This window comes from Monomorium pharaonis, chromosome 3, assembly GCF_013373865.1.
Source record: "Monomorium pharaonis isolate MP-MQ-018 chromosome 3, ASM1337386v2, whole genome shotgun sequence".
NCBI classification, from domain to species: domain Eukaryota; kingdom Metazoa; phylum Arthropoda; class Insecta; order Hymenoptera; family Formicidae; genus Monomorium; species Monomorium pharaonis.
This window is the reverse complement of record NC_050469.1, coordinates 14,987,967-15,009,675: the sequence shown is the minus strand read 5'-3', so window position 1 is coordinate 15,009,675 and position 21,709 is coordinate 14,987,967. Positions and strand designations below refer to the sequence as shown.

The 21,709-nt window shown below is 31.7% G+C and overlaps 2 protein-coding genes and 1 pseudogene across 7 annotated transcripts in view; 2 read left to right on the top strand and 1 right to left on the bottom strand.

Annotated features, from left to right (window-relative positions):
- The first annotated feature begins 9,612 nt into the window (after positions 1-9,612).
- LOC105836812 (glutaredoxin-related protein 5, mitochondrial) lies at positions 9,613-10,676 on the top strand. The gene is made up of 3 exons (XM_012681105.3): positions 9,613-9,834; positions 10,018-10,159; positions 10,389-10,676. Exons 1-3 carry the CDS (start codon positions 9,754-9,756, stop codon positions 10,583-10,585), a joined length of 420 nt encoding a protein of 139 aa, XP_012536559.1. The 5' UTR covers positions 9,613-9,753; the 3' UTR covers positions 10,586-10,676.
- A 72-nt stretch (positions 10,677-10,748) lies between these two features.
- Positions 10,749-15,683, bottom strand: LOC105836808 (annotated as a pseudogene).
- A 4,250-nt stretch (positions 15,684-19,933) lies between these two features.
- The window catches only part of LOC105836810 (potassium voltage-gated channel protein eag), a 99,615-nt gene continuing 97,839 nt past the window's right edge, over positions 19,934-21,709 (top strand). For all 6 annotated transcript variants that reach the window (XM_028193596.2, XM_012681097.3, XM_028193599.2 and 3 more), the window contains exon 1: positions 19,934-20,344. The gene's annotated coding sequence lies outside the window, so the exon portion shown is untranslated. The remainder of the gene's footprint in view (positions 20,345-21,709) is intronic.

Below are 21,709 nucleotides of genomic sequence, written 5' to 3'. Positions count from 1 at the left end.
ATAATAATGAGTAAAGTTAGTAAAGGTGGATTTTTCTGTGTCATGTGTAAAAACATATCTGGACGAAACGCAAGAATAAAATTTTTTTGTTTTCCAAAAAATCCATTTATTTATTATTGTTTAACCTTATTTCAGAATTTAACTTTAACTTTTTCTGTAATTTTTTTTATTTATTCACTTATCTCTTTAATAACAATTCGACACGAATCATAAGAAATATTTTTACTATCTTTTTTTGTTTTATATCTTCGAATAACGCGCTTTCTTACAATCCAAAACATGGCGGATGGTCACGTGACTAGGTAACATAAACATCAAAGGTTCCGACTGTACTGTCGTAACTGGTTATAGCTAAACTGTGCTAATGTCCTGTAACCTCTCTTTCTATTCAACACTAAGGACGGGATTCATAGACCGATCTTAAGCTCAAGCATTGTCTTAAGTCTAGCTTCGAGCCGACTTGAGACTTACTTAACCAATGAAATAACAGCATTGACGTCTCAAGATCGTGCTTAAGCTGGAACTTGAATAAGATTCGACTATGAATTCCGGCCTAAGGGGTAACCCGACAATTTCCTCAAAAAATGGAGAAGTGATGTTGGTACTAACGAAAGTCCCTAAACACTAAATTTTAATTTTTGTGTATTAGCAGATTATTTGACATTATATTGTAAATTCATTTATTATTTGTATTTGCACCGCACATATGTTTTCGCGCTGACAGATTTATTACTGATGCAGTTTTACTAATTACAAAAATTAAAATTTAATGCCTACGGACTTTTGTTAGTACCAACATCACTCCTCCATTTTTTGAGGAAATTGTCGAGTTACCCACTAAGGCCAGATCTACAATAGGTGTAGTAAGCCTTAAGCCCTAAGGAATTAATCAATTATATTCGTTTATTCTTCTCACATTCAATTATAATTGGTCAGTTTCTTATGGCATAAGGCTTACTACACCTATTGTAGATCCGGACTAATGCCCGATTTCTTCACTTCCAGATAAAGTTATCCGGAGGATAAATCTCAAGTTTAACCAATCACATACATGGATCTGATAGTTTATCTCCTGAATAATTTTAACCGCAAGATAACTGGACATGAAGAAATCGGGCATAATAGAAAAAGATAGTTACATGAAACTTTTCACTTTTCACGTTTCCGCCCTAAGGAAAAAGTTACATGATTGTTGCCCAGGGTTAGGTCATTTAATCATTTTAGAAGTTTTCTATATTTCCATGTAGAAAACTGTATAATACGTTATACCATTCGCACACACTTGACCGGAAGTGAACGTTTTTTTCAATAATTGCTATGTGTAATCGTTTGTATTTCGTATGAAGAGGTTTGAAGTGCAATTAAAAAAATTTGTGAGTCATTCGTTTATTTGTAATTAATTATTTTTTGACCCGACACTTATGGTATATCCACACAAACTTGCATAAACGCATAAGCATATGCATAAGAAATTCGATTGGTCTGTTTTCTTATGTAAGTACTTGTAGACCAATCAATTTTTTTATGTATATGCTTATGCGCTTATGCAAGTTTGTGTGGATATAAGTGTCGGGTTTTAGCCGGAATATATTATGCCCAGTCTACAATGAGTCGTTGGTCGTTGGTCGTAAGAAATTTAACCAATCACAGTTGATCTTAGAGAAGAATAACCGAACATAGATGGTTAAATTTCTTACGACCAACGACCAACGACTCATTGTAGACTGGGCATTAATTGAACAAAGTTATTATATGGAATCGTTTGAAGTTTGTATGAAAAGTTATGAAGTTTGATTAAAAAGGTTTGTGAGTGATCTAAATACATTTTATTTAATTCGTGAAAGTTAGCCGAAATTTACCGACAATATGTAACATCATGAGCATGCGCAGCGGTGCCATTTGCATGCTCTTTAGCTGTAGACGCATGCTCTGTAGGCACAATTATGCAAAAAGTGCGCGAAATTCAAATGTGTATGTATTTAATGAGAATCTCGAGCATCTCGTTTTGCGTCACAAACCTATGTGGTGCAGAGAATGCTTCGCATGCATGCACACACACACACGGGGGTGCAAGGGGAGCTTTTGGCCCTCCTCCCGCACCCATCCCGTGTGTGTGCGCGCGCGCGTGCGTGCGTGCGTGCGTGCGTGTGTGTGTGCGTGTGTACGTGTGTGCGTGCGAAGCATTCTCTGTATCACATAGGTTTGCGACTTTCCACACAAAACGACATGCTCGAGATTCCCATTAAATACATACACATTTGAATTTCGCGCACTTTTCGCATAATTGTGCCTACAGAGCATAAGTTTGTTTTTTATTCCTGCACTGCTGCACTGCAATAAGTTAGAATAAGGCCGAAGGCAGAAAATTAGACGTAGGTATCGTAGTCGTAGTCGTAGGATAAGGCAGAGAAAAACGTAAAGCCTCGTCTACAGAAGTCGCAAGCAGCCAATTGCGACTTGCGACAGCCAATGAGCATCTAATTTCTAGTTAAAGTTCGACATTCATTGGCTGTCGCAAGTCGCAACTGGCTGCTTGCGACTTCTATAGACGAAGCTTAATGCCCAGTCTACAATGAGTCGTTGGTCGTTGGTCGTAAGAAATTTAACCAATTATGTTCGGTTATTCTTCTCTAAGATCAACTGTGATTGGTTAAATTTCTTACGACCAACGACCAACGACTCATTGTAGACTGGGCATAAGTCGTAATATATTACCATTTTAGGATGCGTTCGGGAAAACGCTATTAGCGCTATCAGCATCAGTCTATCTTCATTACTTATTAAAAGTAGGACAAGGATAGACTGATGTTGATAGCGTATTCCTGAATGCACCCCTAGAGTCTAGAATAGTATACTACGACATGTACGACTTACGTTTTTCTCTGTCTTAAGCCTCGTCTACAGAAGTCGCAAACAGCCAGTGCGACTTGCGATAGCCAATGAGCGCCTAGTTTCTAGTTAAAGCTCGACAATCATTGACTGTCGCAAGTCGCAACTGGCTGCTTACGACTTCTGTAGACGAGGCTTTATGCCCAGTCTACAATGAGTCGTTGGTCGTTGGTCGTAAGAAATTTAACCAATCACAGTTGATCTTAGAGAAGAATAACCGAACATAATTGGTTAAATTTCTTACGACCAACGACCAACGACTCATTGTAGACTGGGCATTGCCCTACGACTACGACTGCAACACCTACGTCTCATTCTCTGCCTTCGGCCTAAAACAAATATAGGGTGCTTTCCAGCAACGACACGGTGCGACACAGAGTATCATTCTTTCAATACCAGTAAACAACAAAGATAGAATAATACTGTGTCGCACCGTGTTGTTACTGGAAAGCACCCATATTTTTCTTATTTTAACTTATTGCACTAATGCAGTAATGCAGAAATAAAAAATAAACCTATGGAGGAAATCTCGTATAATAGAACCAGGGGCTCGATTCTTGAATTCATTTGCAAGAGAAACGTATTTGCAAATTCTGTTCTTACAGAAAAATTGGAAATTTATTGGCTATCGTATGGCTTTTAACCAATAAACCTGCAACTTTTCTGTTAGAGCGGGTATTTGCGCATACGTTTTCTTGCGAATAAATTCAAGAATCGAGCCCCTGTTCGCGTTACTTGCACTTTTCGCACTCGACATTTTCGCTTTTTCTTTCTCCAATGCTCGAGTATATTGGCTTGTTCTTTTTCGCTGTACTGCTGCACTGGTGCAACAGGTTAGAGTAATAGTGTTTTCGATTTGCTGACTCGACCCGACTCCGAGTCAATGGTTTGTTCTTTTTCACTGCAAAAAAAGTGATAAACTGTGCAAGAAATAAAGATAAAAGGAACAGACCATTGACCCGGAGTCGGGTCGAGTCAACAAATCGAAAACGCTATAAGACAAATATATTTTTTCTTACTCTAATTTATTGCACACCAGTGCAGCAGTATAGCGAAAAAGAACAAACCATATGCACGATCTAGGCAGCAATCATGTAACTTTTTCCTTAGGGCGGACACGTAAAAAGTGAAAAGTTTCATGTAACTATCTCTTTCGATTAGTGTTGAATAGAAAGAGACAGTAACTTGAAACTTTTCGCTTTTTACGTTTCCACTCTAGAGGAAAAATTACATGATTGATACCCTGTCCCAAAAATCCCCGAACTGATCACATTAAAGTGCAACTAAGGCACTATAAAACCCTGTGTACACGATGCAAGAAATTAGACAAAGTTATAGCACCAAGTTTTTGGAACTAGAAATTGTATCATGTACACTAGTTTTTTTCTAACAATAAATTGAACACAGTTCTATTATGATAGTGTCCACGATGCAAGAACTGTCGCATAAAACTTGAACCAAATTTTTTTGTCGAGAATTTGGCCAAGAAATTGCACCAAACCAAACGAAAAGTCGAATGCAGCATGTTGCATTTTATATATCGAAAAAAGCTGATTTGTAAAACAAGAACACTTTAAATCTATAAGTTAACTTGAATAAATATTATTATTTCATTTTTAAAGGTAAAGTTATTTGTGCAAGTTATGGCAAATAAAGAAAATATTTTGAAAGGTTACGATCATACTCAGTCTGATCATACATCAGGTGGTTACACGACATTTTTCCGAAAAACTAGATGGAAAATATTGGGAAAAAAAAGTTGAAAAATGTTTTATTAGTAAAATTAATTTAATATAATATAAATATAATTTAGTATAGTTTAATATATTAATATATTATATAATAATTTATTCTCTTACATATAAATATATTAAACATTTTGTTGTTTATCTCTATGTATTTTATTTTTAATTGTGTAATATTTTAACATTTATTTCAAATAAATCCGTTTTGTTTCTCATAAGTTTAGAAAACGTCCAAAGCATGCCTTATGATTCGAAACAAATTGCCTTGCTCAGTTAAATATTGCCAGATTTGTTTAGCTTGATCAGCGCATAGCCATAATTGTCCACCCTATAAAAAGTTATATTATCCACATTTTTCATAGAAATTCTATAATTCTATATCATGTCTATAAATACTCTATATGAGTACTCCAAAATCTGGAATGTACTTTTAATAAGAAATGTAAGAAATGCAATCTTTCTTGCACTTGCACAATATGATTATATTGACGATCAGGCATACAAGTATTTGCGTCAATATCAGGATTTTCTTTCACCAACTACCGCACTTTATTCATATAATTTGTTAAGCTATTTACAAGAATTACTACTAAATATTCACTTTGTAAATGCTCTATTACTTCTTGCCTATAAAGCAACAATAAAGAGTAAAAGTAAGATTAACAAAAACATCAAATATAAAGATAGCTTCCCACACAGCACACTTTATCCTAGGGATGTCCCTAGGATGTCATTTTGGGATATCGCAATATTGTTGGATATCCGTGGACCGTCTGCGATATCCGAAAGATATCCAAGAGATGCACAAATGTCCACCGATTTGATATCCTGTAGATATCTCAAACGATATCCAGAGGATATCCAAAGGATTTTCTGAGATATCGTAATATACCTTAGTAAAAAAATTTGTCAGAATTAAAAAAACTTTTTTCAGGATTTCTGATAAATGTTTCGATTTTTTATAATTGAAACGTTTTTCGGAAAAATTTTAAAAATAAAAAATTTTGATTAATTAAAAAAATTTTTGAATATTTCTAAGTATTTTTGAGAGTTTCTAAGAATTGAAAAAAACTTGAACAAAAAATAAAAAATTCTAATTATTTTTACGGCAATTTTGTAAGAGAAAGAAGACTATAATATAACATGTTTCAGCCAAGCCGTCGTACCTGTTAAAGCATGTTTAATAGTTTAATATCTCTATACCTGAAAAAACAGTCACCCATCCAAGTGTCAACCCTCGCCGATGTCGCTTGACTTTGAAGACCGTAAGCATTCTAACGCTTCGTGGTGATCCATAAACACTTCTTGTTTATGGATTCATATTTGTTATAGATCATTACAATAGATGTTGTCAGAAGGATAAAACATGTATAGTTAACTTATATTTTTATAAATAAATATGAAGTTTTACAATTTTTTTTACTTTTTTTACTATTTTTATATATGCGCGCAAAATAGTATGTAGACTAACTTATTAAAAAATCTGTTTTTGCTCTGTTTGTATAAAATAAAAAAATTTTTTTAATGTCATTTTTTATAATTTTTTAGTATATGTAGCATATTATTAATATGCCACATTGTTTCCATAAGTGTATTTTTTTATGTTCTGACGTTTTAATCTACGTTTCTTAAAGATTTAGTTTACGTTTCTGTCACTCTTTTGTTACATTATAATTAACTTTCTCTTTACACTTGATTTATGCTCCATTAATTGTAGAGATAAAAAAGATATGATGGGATATTATTTGGATGTAATAGGATATCGTAAGATATTAATGAATATCTTACAATATCTTATAATATTTTAAGATATTTTTTGGGATATCGAAATATATTAATAAGATATCATATGATATCTTAAGATATTTTACAATATTTTAAGATATTTTTGTAGGATATCCCGGGAGCTACTCATTGAGATATCCGTGGGATCGCCTTCGTCTGTCTGGGATAATTTGGGATATCCTCAGGATAAAGTGTGCTGTGTGGGTTATATCAATCTACAGTAGATCTTGAAGCCTAATAATCATTTTTCTGTGTCTAATAATAACAAATTTGTTATTGTACATGTAAATCAATATAAGCTATTTTTACGCTTGATTATGTATCTTTGTTTATAAATATAAAATATTATTAATCTGCCATAAACCTGTAATACAAATAATGGCTACGCTAACTAAGTTGGGATTTGGTTTAAAGGCTACATATTTCCCAAATTTGCTTGTAGGAAGAGCCCACTTGTCATTATTTTTCAACTCTTCAACACACTTGTCTATCAGATATACCTTTTGGGTATATCTCTCTTAACGAGTACGAATAATCAAGAATTTTTACATGAGCGTTGCCTGATTCATGATCTCTGTAAAGAGTCAGAATGTGCCAAAGTCCAAAAGAGTGTTAACAAATGGCAGTAGAATTAATAAAAAGATTTTACAAGTTCAAAATTTTTATACACGATATTTTCTTTAAATATCCACTATATGTAGGTTATGTATTTCATCACAGTTTTCTACTCTAGCGCCATCTGATTCCATGCAAGATGTTGGTTCTTGCACGAAGGACTTGGTTCAATTTCTTTATCCAATTTCTTGCATCGTGTATACAGGGCTTAAAAGTGAGTATTCTCACGTCCGCCATTTTTCTTCTAACTAGCAGGAAAAATTAGGTATGTTTTGTATATATATATATGTCAATAATTTTTGGAAGCACCAAACTTTATGCGACAATGGACGGGATTCATAGACCGATCTTAAGCTCAAGCATTGTTTTAAGTCTAGCTTCGAGCCGACTTGAGACTTACTTAACCAATGAAATAACAGCATTAACGTCTCAAGATCGTGCTTAAGCTGGGGCTCGATTCTTGAATTCATTCGCAAGAAAACGTATGCGCAAATACCCTCTCTAACAGAAACGTTGCAAGTTTATTGGTTAAAAGCCATACGATAGCCAATAAATTTTCAACTTTTCTGTAAGAACAGAATTTGCGTATACGTTTCTCTTGTGAATGACTTCAAGAATCGGGCCCCTGGAACTTGAATAAGATTCGACTATGAATTCCGGCCAATGAAACGAAGACACGATATTTATGATCTTGAGATCATGATGTAATAAAAAAGGTGTACCATTGCGCATATAGCGATGGCGGCACGATGAGCGAAGCCAATGAAATTTGGGTCCAAATGCACCGCGCAAATAATCTTCTTCTTTCGAACATTTGGATCCAATTCTTATTGGTCGACTACTGCGCATACGTAATGTTGGTTCACCTTTCTTATTCGTCATGTTAAGCGATGGGTGCCGCCACGGTGCGGAGGCAAACGGTAACTAAAAATAGGTTCAAGATATATTGTTTGAATGCTTCGTAAGAGACTTAAGAGAAAATGACTGTTTTGGTAAATTTAACCGATTTATTAAACTACGCAGGTGAGGGCAATCGCAAATATATTGAAGGGAGAAATGTTGTGAATGCACATCACTTGATAACGTGATGACAGTGGCATCACAGGTGATGATGAAGAGAAAACGAGTTTAATATTTTTATGTCTGAAGTCAAGCAATTTATACAGTAATCTACATGAAATTAATGTATAAATTATAAAAAATATTGATGAAAAAATTATTAAATGTTCATGTTTGTGTAAAGCCTAGTCTGGACAATGCAAGCACTGCATAGCAGCTCTTATATATTTAATTAGGTAAAAGTTATATATAAATATATTAAAAGTATTATTATACTTCTAATTATTTAATTTTAATGTAACAAATATTTTTCACTTAATTTACAGGACAGAAATGATGTGAAATAGAAAGATCTACATGCACTGATATTAAACAGAAATGAGGCAAATTAAAAAATACTGTCAGAACAATGTATGAAGCGGTACCAATTAAAAAATTTTGTCATGGATTACAAAAAGAATGTAATTACATGGGTACCCAAAATTAGTCCATGTATGTTAGATGAACTTGTGCAATGTATATTAAAAGGTAATTAATTAGTTTATTGTATAAATAATAAAAATACATTCTTCACATAATGTACACAATCAAGAATTTTTGCAGATAAGAAAAACAGTATGCTTATAAATTAAAAGAAGGCTACAATAAATGAGAAAAGGTCTGCACTTAATACTGCTCCAAAGAAAAATATATTTATTACTGCAGAAGAATGCAAATGTATCTTTAGTCAGACAATTTGTTCACCAATAGAAAATGATTCGCTTTTATATAATGTGATTACAAATTAACTAACTTCGAGTACCTTGTAATTACATTCTTTCTGTAATCCATGACAAAATTTTTTAATTGGTACCGTTTCATAGATTGTTCTGACAGTATTTTTTAATTTGCCCCGTTTCTGTTTAATATCAGTGCATGTAGATCTTTCTATATCACACTTTTCTATCTTGTAAATTAAGTGAAAAATATTTGTTACATTAAAATTAATTAATTAGAAGTATAATAATACTTTTAATATATTTATATATAACTTTTATCTAATTAAATATATAAGAGCTGCTATGCAGTACTTGCATTGTCCAGACCCGGCTTTGCACGAACATGAACATTTAATAATTTTTTAATCAATATTTTTTATAATTAATATTATTTTTTATAATTGACATTAATTTCATATGGATTACTGTACGTATAAATCGCTTGACTTCAGACATAAAAATATTAAACTTGTTTTTTCTTCATCATCACCTGTGATGCCATTGTACATCAAGTGATGTACATTCACAACATTTTCCCCTTCAATATATTTGCGACTGCCCTCACCTGCGTAGTTAAATAAATTGGTTAAATTTATCAAAAAAGTCATTTTCTCTTAAGTTTTTTACGAAGCATTCAAACAGCATATCTTGGATCTATTTTTAGTTACCGTTTGCCTCCGCACCGTGGCGGCACCCATCGCTTAACATGACGAATTACATCATGCCCGCGCGCGTCACGATGCACCAAATCAGTGACGGATACCACCACCACCGTTTTTGTAAGTCTATGGTTGTATCTGGTAACTCTGGATAGGTTATGCATAACCTCTTTGCGTCATTTCATTCTTTGACGAAACTCCAAGTTAATTGCAAAAGTGTTCTTTAGTGCAATAAATTAAGACATGTTTCGTTTTGGAGCCAAACATTTCTTTATTGGCAGAAATTTTAGTACGAAATTTGATGAAATCAGCAATCTCGTTAAGGTAAGCAAATAAATGTATATGATAGCGGTACTTTTAAGTGAACCCATGTGTATTGCTGTATAAAATTTCTTTACGGTGTAGAAAAGAACTTATTGTCAGAGGTTTTTTATTTCGTCCGATAAGTGTAACATTATGTTCAATATCTATTACGACTTGGTTTTTTTTTGTTTTTTTTTTTTTTAGAAAAATAAGGTAGTTGTCTTTATGAAAGGCGTTCCAGAAGAGCCAAGATGTGGATTCAGTAATGCAGTAGTTCAGATATTACGAATGCACGGTGTTACTTATGATGCTCATGATGTTCTTAAAAATGAAGAGCTCAGACAAGGTAAATTATTATTAAATATTTGTTACAAGCTTTCATATTTCTTGAACAATTATATTTTGACAAGAGAATATTAAATTTTTGTTTATATCTTTAAAAAGATATATTTTATTTTATAAATAGTTTATACTTCATAGAAAATTTATGAAATTCTTATATACTTTTATAAATATTGTTTGTCAATTATTATTGCTAATGTCATAATTCTTCGATACTAATATTAATTACTTAGGTATAAAAGACTTTTCTAATTGGCCCACTATACCCCAAGTATTTATAAATGGTGATTTTGTGGGTGGCTGTGACATACTATTAGAAATGCATAAAAATGGTGAGCTAATTGAGGAATTGAAGAAAGCTGGAATTATTAGTGCTCTTTTGGAAAAGGAAGAATCTTCTCAAAGTGATGTCAACAAATCTAAAGAATAAATTTATCTTAGGTATTCTGTAAATAAACAAATAACTGTGTTTTGTAAAACAGTTGCTTTTTGTTATAATAAATATTTTTGTTAATCTTAAACACAATTTTTTGTCGTTTAGAAATAAGAAAGGAATAAGAAATATAAATTAGAATTTATATATATATATCAAATTTTATCTAGTATTTCTTATCTCTTTATTGTCAATTTAAATGTGAAACTCGATATTTGAAGAATTTATAGTTTTTCAAGTTCTCTTTGAAGTATTTTTCCAGATACAGTTCTTGGAATATTTTTTATAATTTGTATATCTCCCAGTTGTTTATATTTAGCTACACGTTTGGCGACAAATTTTTTAAGTTCGTTTTTGTTAATTTTATTCCCGACTTAGGAACTACAAAAGCTTTCGGAATTTTGCCATAATAGTCATGTGGCACACTAATGACAGCAACGTCTTGTATATCGCCATAATTATGAATCACTTCTTCAAGTTCAGTAGGTGCGATCTGATGTCCTTTTACTTTTATCATTTCCTTTACTCGTCCTTGTACGTACAATAGACCTGTATATTTTATAATATTAAATTTATAATTATCATTATTCCAACATAGTTTTTAAATATTTTTTAAAGTTATCATCTTGCTTACCATTTTCAGTATAATATCCCAAATCACCAGTCTTATACCAATCCCCATCCATAGCATCTGCAGTGGCTTTGGAATTTTTGTAATATCCTTTCATTACTTGTGGGCCTCGTATATATATTTCTCCTACCTCGCGCACACCTAAATTTCTGCTAAGAGTATCATTTCGCGTGCTTACAATTCTCATCTGTGTATTTGGAACCAAGTACCCGCAAGATGTCGGCGATATATTTGCAGTACCAGATGTAGCAAGTGGGGATAGTTCTGACGCACCATATCTATAAACAAATTACACATTTTCTTATTATTATTGTACAAATGTACTTGTAATTGTAATTTCTTACGCTTGGATAAAAGTTGTGGAATTAGTAAAGCGACTCTGAAATTTTGCGATGGATTCTTTCCCAAGTGGTGCAGCCCCTGACATTATTAATTTTATGGATTCAACATGACGAGACATTATTTGTTCATTGCATGCCATCATTTGTACGATCGGTGGTACGACATGTGCATCGGTGATTTTCAAGAAGTTTTGTAAATTCTTTCACGGAGAATTGCGGCAGACACACCAACTTAGCACCTATTCTATAATTAGGATACATACATACATACATACATACACACACACACGCGCGCGCGCGCGCGCGCGCGCGTTTGTGTGTGTGTGTGTGTGTGTGTGTGTGTGTGTGTGTGTGTGTGTGTGTGTGTGTGTGTGTGTGTGTGTGTGTGTGTGTGTAAACCGTTACATTAATGATATTAATAAAAAAACAAATATCAACGTTTCAAATATTACATACTGAAAATCATATTTATTTTTAAAAAATAATCAAATCAAAACCGAATAATTACTTAACATTAAAAACGTACGGATTACACTTACATACAGTTATACAAACAAATTATCTAGTTACTAGATTCTAGTAAATATGTTAACATACCGTAAGTAACAATACATGGACATTACTAATCCATAACAGTGATGCATTGGTAATATTAGTGGTATTATATCTTGATAGTGTTCACTTGCTTCTACTCCAGGGAAGAATATCGGATTCGCTCCTTGAAGAATGTTTGCAACTATATTTCTACGAAATCATGTTTTTATTATTTATATCAACATTTTTATAGTGGTCTAAATTTGCTGATTCTAATGTAGACTTATGAGTTATATATTTAGTTCAATCCAAATAAAATTTGTTCACCTATGAGTCGTCTCAACGCCTTTTGGCATACCAGTTGTGCCACTCGAATAAGGCAAGAATATCGTATCTTCGTAATTTGTTCCGGTTTTTTGACTAACTGAAAATTCTTCGATGTTGTCACGCATAAGGTCATCTAATTGGATTGTCCCTGAGATTAAACCAGCGCCAGTTCCATCGTTCACGATAACAATTGGTAATTTTATCTTTGAATTTTTCTCAATACTTGCTTTGATATCACTATATTTGGTTGGAAATGTAAAGATAGCTTGAGCCTCCGCGTTCTCTAATTGCCTTTTTATTTCATACACTGTGTATGCAGGATTAATCAGAGTTGCCTTAAAAAGAAGAAAAATGACAATGACAATAAGCTTATACACTATAAAATATATATTTTATAAAATTTATTTTATTGAGTAGAATTGCCATCTTTTAATTTTATTTTATTGATAAAAAAGTTTATGCTTTTTTAAACATCTTGCACAGTACACATATATATAAATCTTTCAAATGTAATAATTGTTTCTTACACATAAACCGGCTTCATTTGCCGCTAGTGCGATGATGACAAATTCTGGAATATTTGGTAAAACAATAGCGATAGTATCTCCCGGCAGTAATTTGGTTTTCCTTAAACTCGTTGCTAATTTGCTGCATGCTTTTCTCAGCTGATTGTACGTATATGATCTACCAGTATTTGCACACACCTAAAAAATTAAAAAACTTGAAAAGTTTTACTCAATCATTGTATGACGTTTGTGAACGCTAAATTGGTTAATTTAACAAGAGACTTACGGAAATGTTCGAGGTACTTTATTAAAATGAGTCTCCTCGCCTCTGACTGTTCGGAGTGCTTGATTTTAGTGAGTCCCTTCACCTTTCACTATCCTGGAAATTTATGTATCCTCAATTTTTTTAATTCTTAATTTAGTGGAAATAATTTTTACAAAAATGATATTCCGTAAATAAGTATGTCATACATAAAGATTTCTTGCACCATGCACACCTCATTACGGCAATAACTGTACATGAATCGCACAATGCTGCACAATTTTTTAAACAAACCTCTACGGGATTTTCAAACTTTAATGGTTTTTCTTGCAAATAACCACTTTTATACCACACATAACTAGTAAGATTTCTATATATAAAAATAAGAAATTTTTATACATAACCCACTTTTTTACCGAATATTATTTGTGTAAAAATTATTTTCAATAAATTAAAAATTTTTTAAATTGAGGATGCATAAATTTCCAGGATAGTGAGTGGCGAAGGGACTTACTAAAATCAAGCACCCCGAACAGTGAGGGGACTCATTTTAATCAAGCATCTCAAATTTTCGAAGCATTTTTTTTATTAATTTATAATTTTATACGATTGTTTCTAATTTGTACTTTGAAAATTTCTTTGTCATGAGATGTAGTCGTCATATTGGATCCGTCATTTTAAATTGTGTAATTTTGACTTTAAATTTAAAATCGGTTGCATCAAAGACTGAACGCATTTTTCTTTCTAAATTAAATGATTGTTTTCTGTCTATACTTGGAAATCACCCCTAACGTTCAAAGGGTGGTTTCTACTTTTAAACTCGCGCCATTACTAAAATAAAAAAATACTTGTCAATTATTTTTTGATGTCCTACTAGTGTGCAAAGTTTTATTAAAATTTGTGAGTGACATTTCCGTAAATCTCCTTGTCAGAGAAGTCAAAGGAATCGAATATTTTAAATTTAATAAAGTAAAATCATTAAATGTACAGAACATTATTGTTTTATAAACAAGAAAATATAAGTATAAATACAAATAACTTATCCGTATAAATTAAGCAGTTCTGTTATTAATTTCATGTAGAGTGAATCAAATAGCAATTAACTTTTAAAAAATGCAACTAACGATTGTAAAAATTGTGAGAAAATTATTAATGATTGTTTCAAACATTTACAAATTTTTTAAATTTTTATATTATTAGAAGGATTGTTTGCAATCCTTCTAATATTTTATTTTATTATTATGACCTTTGATCAACAGCTGATTAACATAACAATAAATTTTAACATTTATCAATTAATTTTACTAAGCACACTTGGCTAATAATTCTTTTCCTTTATTTTACATTTACAATAATGTGATTTTTGAGCATTTAAATAACATTATATGTGATTGGAAAAATTGTGCAACAATTTAGCTAATGTGTTAATTATTAAAAAATTAGAGAATTAGAATGAAAAATTCCGAATATAAAATTAATTTTTTTATAAGAAAAGTTGTTTTTAGCATTCGTAGAAAGAAATAATTTATGTGACTACGCACATCTTCGTAACATTGTGAAAAATGTAATATTGTGAAAATAATATAATCCTACGTATTTTTTACAATCTTGTATTATTTTATTTACGTACGAGAGCAGTGTGGTTTGACCATTTTCCGATTTTTTCCCAGATGAAATCATGCAAGTAAATATTCTCGAAACCACTTATATTAGGCAATATACTATTCACTACATTCTGTGAGTCCACTTTTAACTTGACTGCGGTCACATGATATCGATGTTTAATAAATTTTTCCAAACAATTTTTTGGCAATGTATTAACAATGCGTTCTCTGATGCGTTGATTTAGAATATACGACACTCGTGCAAAATGTAACAATTTTAGAATTGTCATTGTGCAAAATGCGTTAACAAACGTTTTGCATGCAAATATGAAGACAGCGGATATATATATTTTTTTGATTAAATGTATTTACTGCTTCTAATAATTCACGTAAATAATATAGCGATTATAAGACAGTTTGTATTATTATCTCTTCAATAAACAGTAAAAATTTATTTCTTCTAACCCATTAAGGCCCATGACCGTACTCGCAAGATTAGCTAAACAATAACAATTAGAAATAAGATAGAAGCATAAAAAATATTTTTTACTTAAAAAATTGTGCACTTTGTAAAAATAAATTTTGCAACTAATTATTGCAAACAAATTATTTTAAAAATAATTATAGAAAAAACTGATTACGATAATTCTACGGGAAAAATTACTATAAATTACATATATAACTTTTTCTTAAATTATTCTTCGTTTTTGCTAGCAAAATAATGTATATTATTAAAATTTGTTTATGCCCGTTTATGCAAAAAAGTGTTATCTTTATCATTATCTTTTCAATAAACAATAAAAATTTATTTCTTTTAAGAGATTTCTTAAGAGGAGTAAATTGTTACTGTTTATGAAAGAGATAATGATAAAGATAAATTTTTTTGCATAAACGGACTCAGGAACGAATTTTAATAACTTATATTGTTTATTTTCTTGTATAAATAAAAAATAATTCTTAAAAAATTATACGAAAATATAAATTAATTATAATCTCGATTTAACTTTTAAAACCTTTTTAATTCTTAGAATTTTTTCTCCCCCTCTCTCTCTCTCTCTCTCTCTAAAACAAGATTTAAAAAGTTAAATATATATCGATGGAATAGACATTATAATTTACACGCCCTACTATTTTCTGATCCGTTGTTCTCTGTTGTTACAATCTGTTGTTATCACTTTAATGACAATTCTTAAATAATTATATATGTAAGATAAAAACAGGAAATGCGGTTGTTGTTTTAATTAATTTTTTTAATTTTTACGGATGGAAAACAATTCAGTACTTCTTAATTGCTTTAAGAAAGTGTATCATTACGAGTATAGTTTGATTTTACGATTTGGTTAAAGAATATTTTTCCTATTTTTCTTTTTGTTCAAAATTATAATAATTATGAGCGATTTTCGAGTGATTAGCAAAAGTTACACACGGTCACAGTTGGCGCTTGTTCAAGTTGCTTTCTACGCAATTTTATGCGATACGAAGAAGTGAAAACATCGTGAGGAGTGCCAAAGAGTGCATTTGCATATCTCCGAATTTCTAGAAAAGAAAAAACTGTAATTGAAAAGACCTCACATTTAAACACGTTACGAAAATGTAAATTATTGAAAGTACTATGATATTATATGTTATATAATGCTATTATAATGATATTAGCTTGATGTTAAATAAAAAATATCTCCAGGTACGTGCAATATATTATATATAAACAAGTCATAGAGAGATTCAATAAATAATTATAATTGCTTATCACGTTAACCCTTTAACGCTCAAATGCACAAGATTTTTTCGTAAACTTTGATGGCGTAGACTGTATAAAACGAACAAACTTTTTATCCAAGACTTTTCTAGGGGGTTTCGAGTGTGCTCTTTCGAATGCCGTCGAAAAAAATTAAAAAATAAGTCAAGAACATCAAGTTTTTGACTTTTTTCAAAAAATATTTTTTTTGTATAATTTTTTTTTATGGATCTTCTTTATTGTAACCGGTTTGGATTAGGATTGAAACTGCATAAAGCGTGCATTTTTTAATTGTACTTGAAGACTATGCAGCGCAAAATTTTTTTTTAGCATGGCAGATCCAATATATGGTCGCCTTAATGTCAGAAATTTTGGAAATTCCCATTTTTTACAATTTTTCTTATTTAATCGTAAATCCATTTACTAATGTTCATTAATTACTTAGAAACGTTTGACGTTATTAGTTTGTAACTTAAAAAATGAAATCCAATATGGCGCTTCTAATATGGCGGCTAGGATTGGTGAAAACACCGAAAAAACTGTATAATATAACTAGTATAGTAGTTTTTTCTATATTTCTGTGTACTAATGTAAATGCATGGGGAGTACAAAAACAACTATGTACACTGAGTGCGAGTGTATGTGTACGTACATCCAATTCAGGAAATAATTATAAGTGATAACTGATGACATAACTAACTTCTAAATTGTCCTTTGCCAATAACTTCACGTCAGTGTTATCTATTCTCAGTATTACGAGGTGGACAATTATTGAGAATCTTTTTTTATGTTATGGTTTTTATTCTTTGTATTTCTCCATATTTTATTTTTTAAATAATTTTTCACATTTTTATTTTTTACTACAAAATTTTTTTGTAATTGAATCTAATGAGTATTTTCGAACATCTTACAAAAATATGAATTATAATGTTTACATAACTTTTTGTTCTGATTTTGCTTTAAGAATATGAAAAAACACGATATCGAGTCAATTAGCTCACAGAAATATCGTTTAACAAAGCATGTAGAGTAAGAATAAGAAAATTCTATAATTCTAAAATTCTATAAACATTGCAATTCATATTTTTGTAAGACATGTTTCAAAAATAATTATTAGATTGAATTACAAAGAAAAAAAGTCAAAAAACTAAAAAATAAGAATATATAAAATTATAACAAATTTAATAAAATATGAAAAAATACAAAAAAGACAAGAAAACAAAACGTAACAAAAAATTCTCAATAATCGTCCACTTCCATGCGGTGTGAATCGGTAACTCTGAAGTCATTGGCAAAAGACAATTTAGAAGTCAGTAATGTCATCAGTTTTTACTTATAATTATTTCCTGAATTGGATGTATGTACGTACACTTGCATACAAGTACATAGTTGCTTTTGTGCTCCTCAGTCACATTAGTACACGAAAATATAGAAAAAACTACGAATTATACTAGTTTTTTTCAGTGTTTCCATTAATCCTAGCGGCTATATTGGAAATGTCATATTGGATTTCTTTTTAAGGTATAAACTAATGTGGTCAAACGTTTCTAAGTGATTTATGTGCATTAGTAAATCGAATTACGATTGTTTAAATAAAGAAATCATAAAAAATGAGAATTTCCAAAATTTCTAACATTTAGGCGACCATATTAAATCCATCATGTTAAAAAAATTTTTGCGCTGCATAGTCTTCAAGTACAATTAAAAAATGCATGTTTTACGCAGTTCCGATCCTAATCCAAACTCGTTATGATAAAAAAATCCACTTTAAAAAAATCATACAAAAAAATCGTAATCTTTTTTTTAAAAAGCTCAAAAACTGAATGCTTTTGACTTCTTTTTCAATTTTTCTTTTCAATTTTTCAGCATTCGAAGGTACACACTCGAAAACCTCTAAAAAAGTACTTTTGGATAAAAAGTTCGTCTGTTTTATACAGAGTCTACGCCGATAATGTTTACAAATAAATCTTATGCATTTGAACGTTGAAGGGTTAAAATATTATTTTTCCATTTATTATATCGTAATATTTAAAAAATGTTATTGTCAGAAATTCATTTGCAATCTGAAGGAGCCAAAAAATGGAGTTGGCCGCGAAGTGGCGCCCTCCTTTTGATACCTTCGATCGCGACCCTTCTGTTTTCATTAACTCTGCCTCTTTATCTAGCACGCAAGTTTTTTTCTTATCACAAAGATATTATCACAGAGTCTATAGATTCCAAAAAATAAATTATTTTCATTTTTATTGGTATAATTTAGGAATGATTACTTTTTACACGGAAAGAATTTTCTCTTAAAAATTACCCTGAAAATTGTGGTAATTGTAGGACAACGTAAACCTTGAAAAATTTTAATAAAATTTGGCAAAATTTTGTAAATTTTACTATACTTCTAACAAAATTTACTAAAACTTTGCCAAATTTTATTAAAATTTTACTAAATTTTAGTAAATTTTAGTAAATTTTATTAAAAGTATGGTAAAATTCTTCAAGGTTTACATTGTCTCACAATTACCACGATTTTCAGGATAATTTTTAAGAGAAAATTCTCTCCGTGTAGAAAAATCAATGTACAGTTAGATAAATGTTAGCACACATATAATAATACGTGATCAACAAACAAAACAATAAATTTACTTAATTTACTGTTGTAAATTTAATTTATATTAATGTTAAAATACACTTTACTTTCATAATTCTATTTTACAAAGAATAGCGCTTCTTGAAAAAAAAATTATGATTGTTTTGCATATGTGAATCTTAAATAAATGAGTAAAGTTTTATGATTTGAATATTAAAAAATGGAATGTAGAGGATTTTACGTAAATTATTTTTGAAAAAAGCTTTCCTTACAGGATTCAGATATTTTTTTCAAGTTTACGTTATAACATAAGTTGAAAAATTATTATTACAAAAAAATTGTTAATATTTTTTTATATAATGTTAAGGTAAATATTAGATTTTGTTAATGGCTAGTCGCGTTTGCAATTCTTGACCGAATTGAGTTTGCGTTAATTATGGAATTTCATGTCGCGCGTTAATGTGTCAGCGGGTCACGTGCATCTCCTTGACAGTGAAAGGGTTATATCAAGCGTGGAAATTGCTCGCGGTTATCGTCACATCTAGTAGTTACACTGACCAGCTTTCAGCTATAAATCGGGGTCAACGGTTGATTTGTCACCAGATTACAAACCCAATGCAATTCGACTCGGCGCTGATCGGACCTGTTTTCTGGCGGCGACTCTCTCGGTGTTATTGGTCAACCAAAGAGAGACGACGCGTTGCGGCGAACTGGAGATAGAGAAAAAGGGTGAGACAAAGGGTGCGGGGGTTGCGCGCCGCGGCGCGCTGTCACATGAGTGGGGACATGGTGTTTCTTCTTTCGGGGGTAGTCAGCGCCGCCACGATATCACGCAGGGTGAGTCTCACTTCTCAGTCGCCACTCGGTCATCCTGCCGAACGGGTGGGTTCGAGAGTATCGATCTATTCGCGCGCTTATTCTCAAACACAAAATCGTATTCGAACACGGTTCTTTCCCGCTTCCTTTAACCTTCAGAGTGGGATTGGTCTTGAAGATTCGTGGATAAATTGTTATTTGAACATAGTGTTTGTATCGTCGTTTCATTACCAGGATATATTAGGCCTCAGTGCGATTTGTGCAATTTGTGTGTGTGTGGTGCCGCAACCGGTCAGCGCGTGTCCCAACACAGCACCCCACGACGATCGATCGGCTCGAGATACGATACGATCCAGAGAGAAACGATGGACGGAACCACCCTTCTACGAGACGATAGATAAGGAACAACATATGTGTTATCGGTACGTGATTATATAGCGAGATCGGATCGCGATTGCTCAAGTTGTTTCAACCACTCCGACTCGACTTTGACTCGACTTGACGATACAGCTTATCGAGAAGTGGCGAGTCTATAACGTTCGCACCGCGTGGCGCGTGACCTAGCTCGAAACGATCATTCTTGCTCGGGCCCAAGCTGCTGCCTGAGATTCCAAAATTTATCCTACATTTTTTTAATTATGTCCTTGAAAGATGTTACTGAAACTGAATGATCACTAGAATCTGTCGTCTACCAAATAAAGGCCGATTCAGACATAACCGTATACCATATTCGAACACCATATAAGAACAAGCAACGATCACGGTTGATTACGGTATATTTGTTTATCCGTGTACGGTACGGATACAGCACGGATGTGTCTGAATCGGCTTTAAGGGCAAATTTTAATCGCAGGATAGACAACTCTTTAACGACAATGCTTTGTTCTTATCAGAAGTATATGTTGAATATGAGAAACAAAAGGACAAAAAATAGATGATTACTTGATTGAAATCTCCAGAAATGATGAATACGCAGAGAGAATCTGTCGTAGATGTTCTCGTCTCTCCCTTTCCCTCTTTTTCTCATTCACGATATTTCCTTACTAACAAGTGATTCATGGCGCGATAAAAAAATCATAGAATTACGATTTTACGACAAATTATTTATTCTATCATTAATGAGAATGCGGATAGTTAAAATGCTTATATCAAACAAGATTGCGTTTTCAAGAATTGAAGTTCAAGAATATCTCTTTGACAACATCTCTCTGATAACATCAATGAATCAGAACGATGTATGGAATGATAAAATATAGATTTAAGGCACAATATACTAATATTCAGGGCAATGAGCGAACGATTACCTATTTACTGATGCTTGATTGTTAGGCTATAAATTATTATCTCAAGTGTGCTTACATTTGAAGAATTTTAACATGTTATATATCGTATTGGGATTTACATAGTAAAATAGTAAATAAGTAAAATTATTAATGCGAACTAATAAATAACGAAAAATTTGAAAAAAGCAAGACTAAAAATATTTGATTATTATTTAAATGTACATTATGCATTTCTTCCGTAAATATTATCCGTTTCGCGATAATATAATTTTAATGTATTTTGATATTATTATACATGATATTTTCCATCCATTTTTGCTTCTTTAACTTTCGAGAATGTATGTACGTATATTCGTGCGTTTAAAATTGAACGCGTTAAACTGACAGTTTTCGTAGTCGATGGCTTTCCAAAAAACGATAGAACAATATAGTTCTGTCCACTGTCAAGTGTCGACGATTGAGTCATTTCAGTTTTATCTTGCAGAAATTGACAGCATCACATAA

Coding starts and splice junctions, on each gene's coding strand:
- LOC105836812 (XM_012681105.3), top strand. CDS start 9,754: ATGTTTCGTTTTGGAGCCAAACATTTCTTTATTGGCAGAAATTTTAGT. Junction 9,835..10,017: donor AAATCAGCAATCTCGTTAAG/GTAAGCAAATAA, acceptor TTTTTTTTTTAG/AAAAATAAGGTAGTTGTCTT. Junction 10,160..10,388: donor AAATGAAGAGCTCAGACAAG/GTAAATTATTAT, acceptor TTAATTACTTAG/GTATAAAAGACTTTTCTAAT.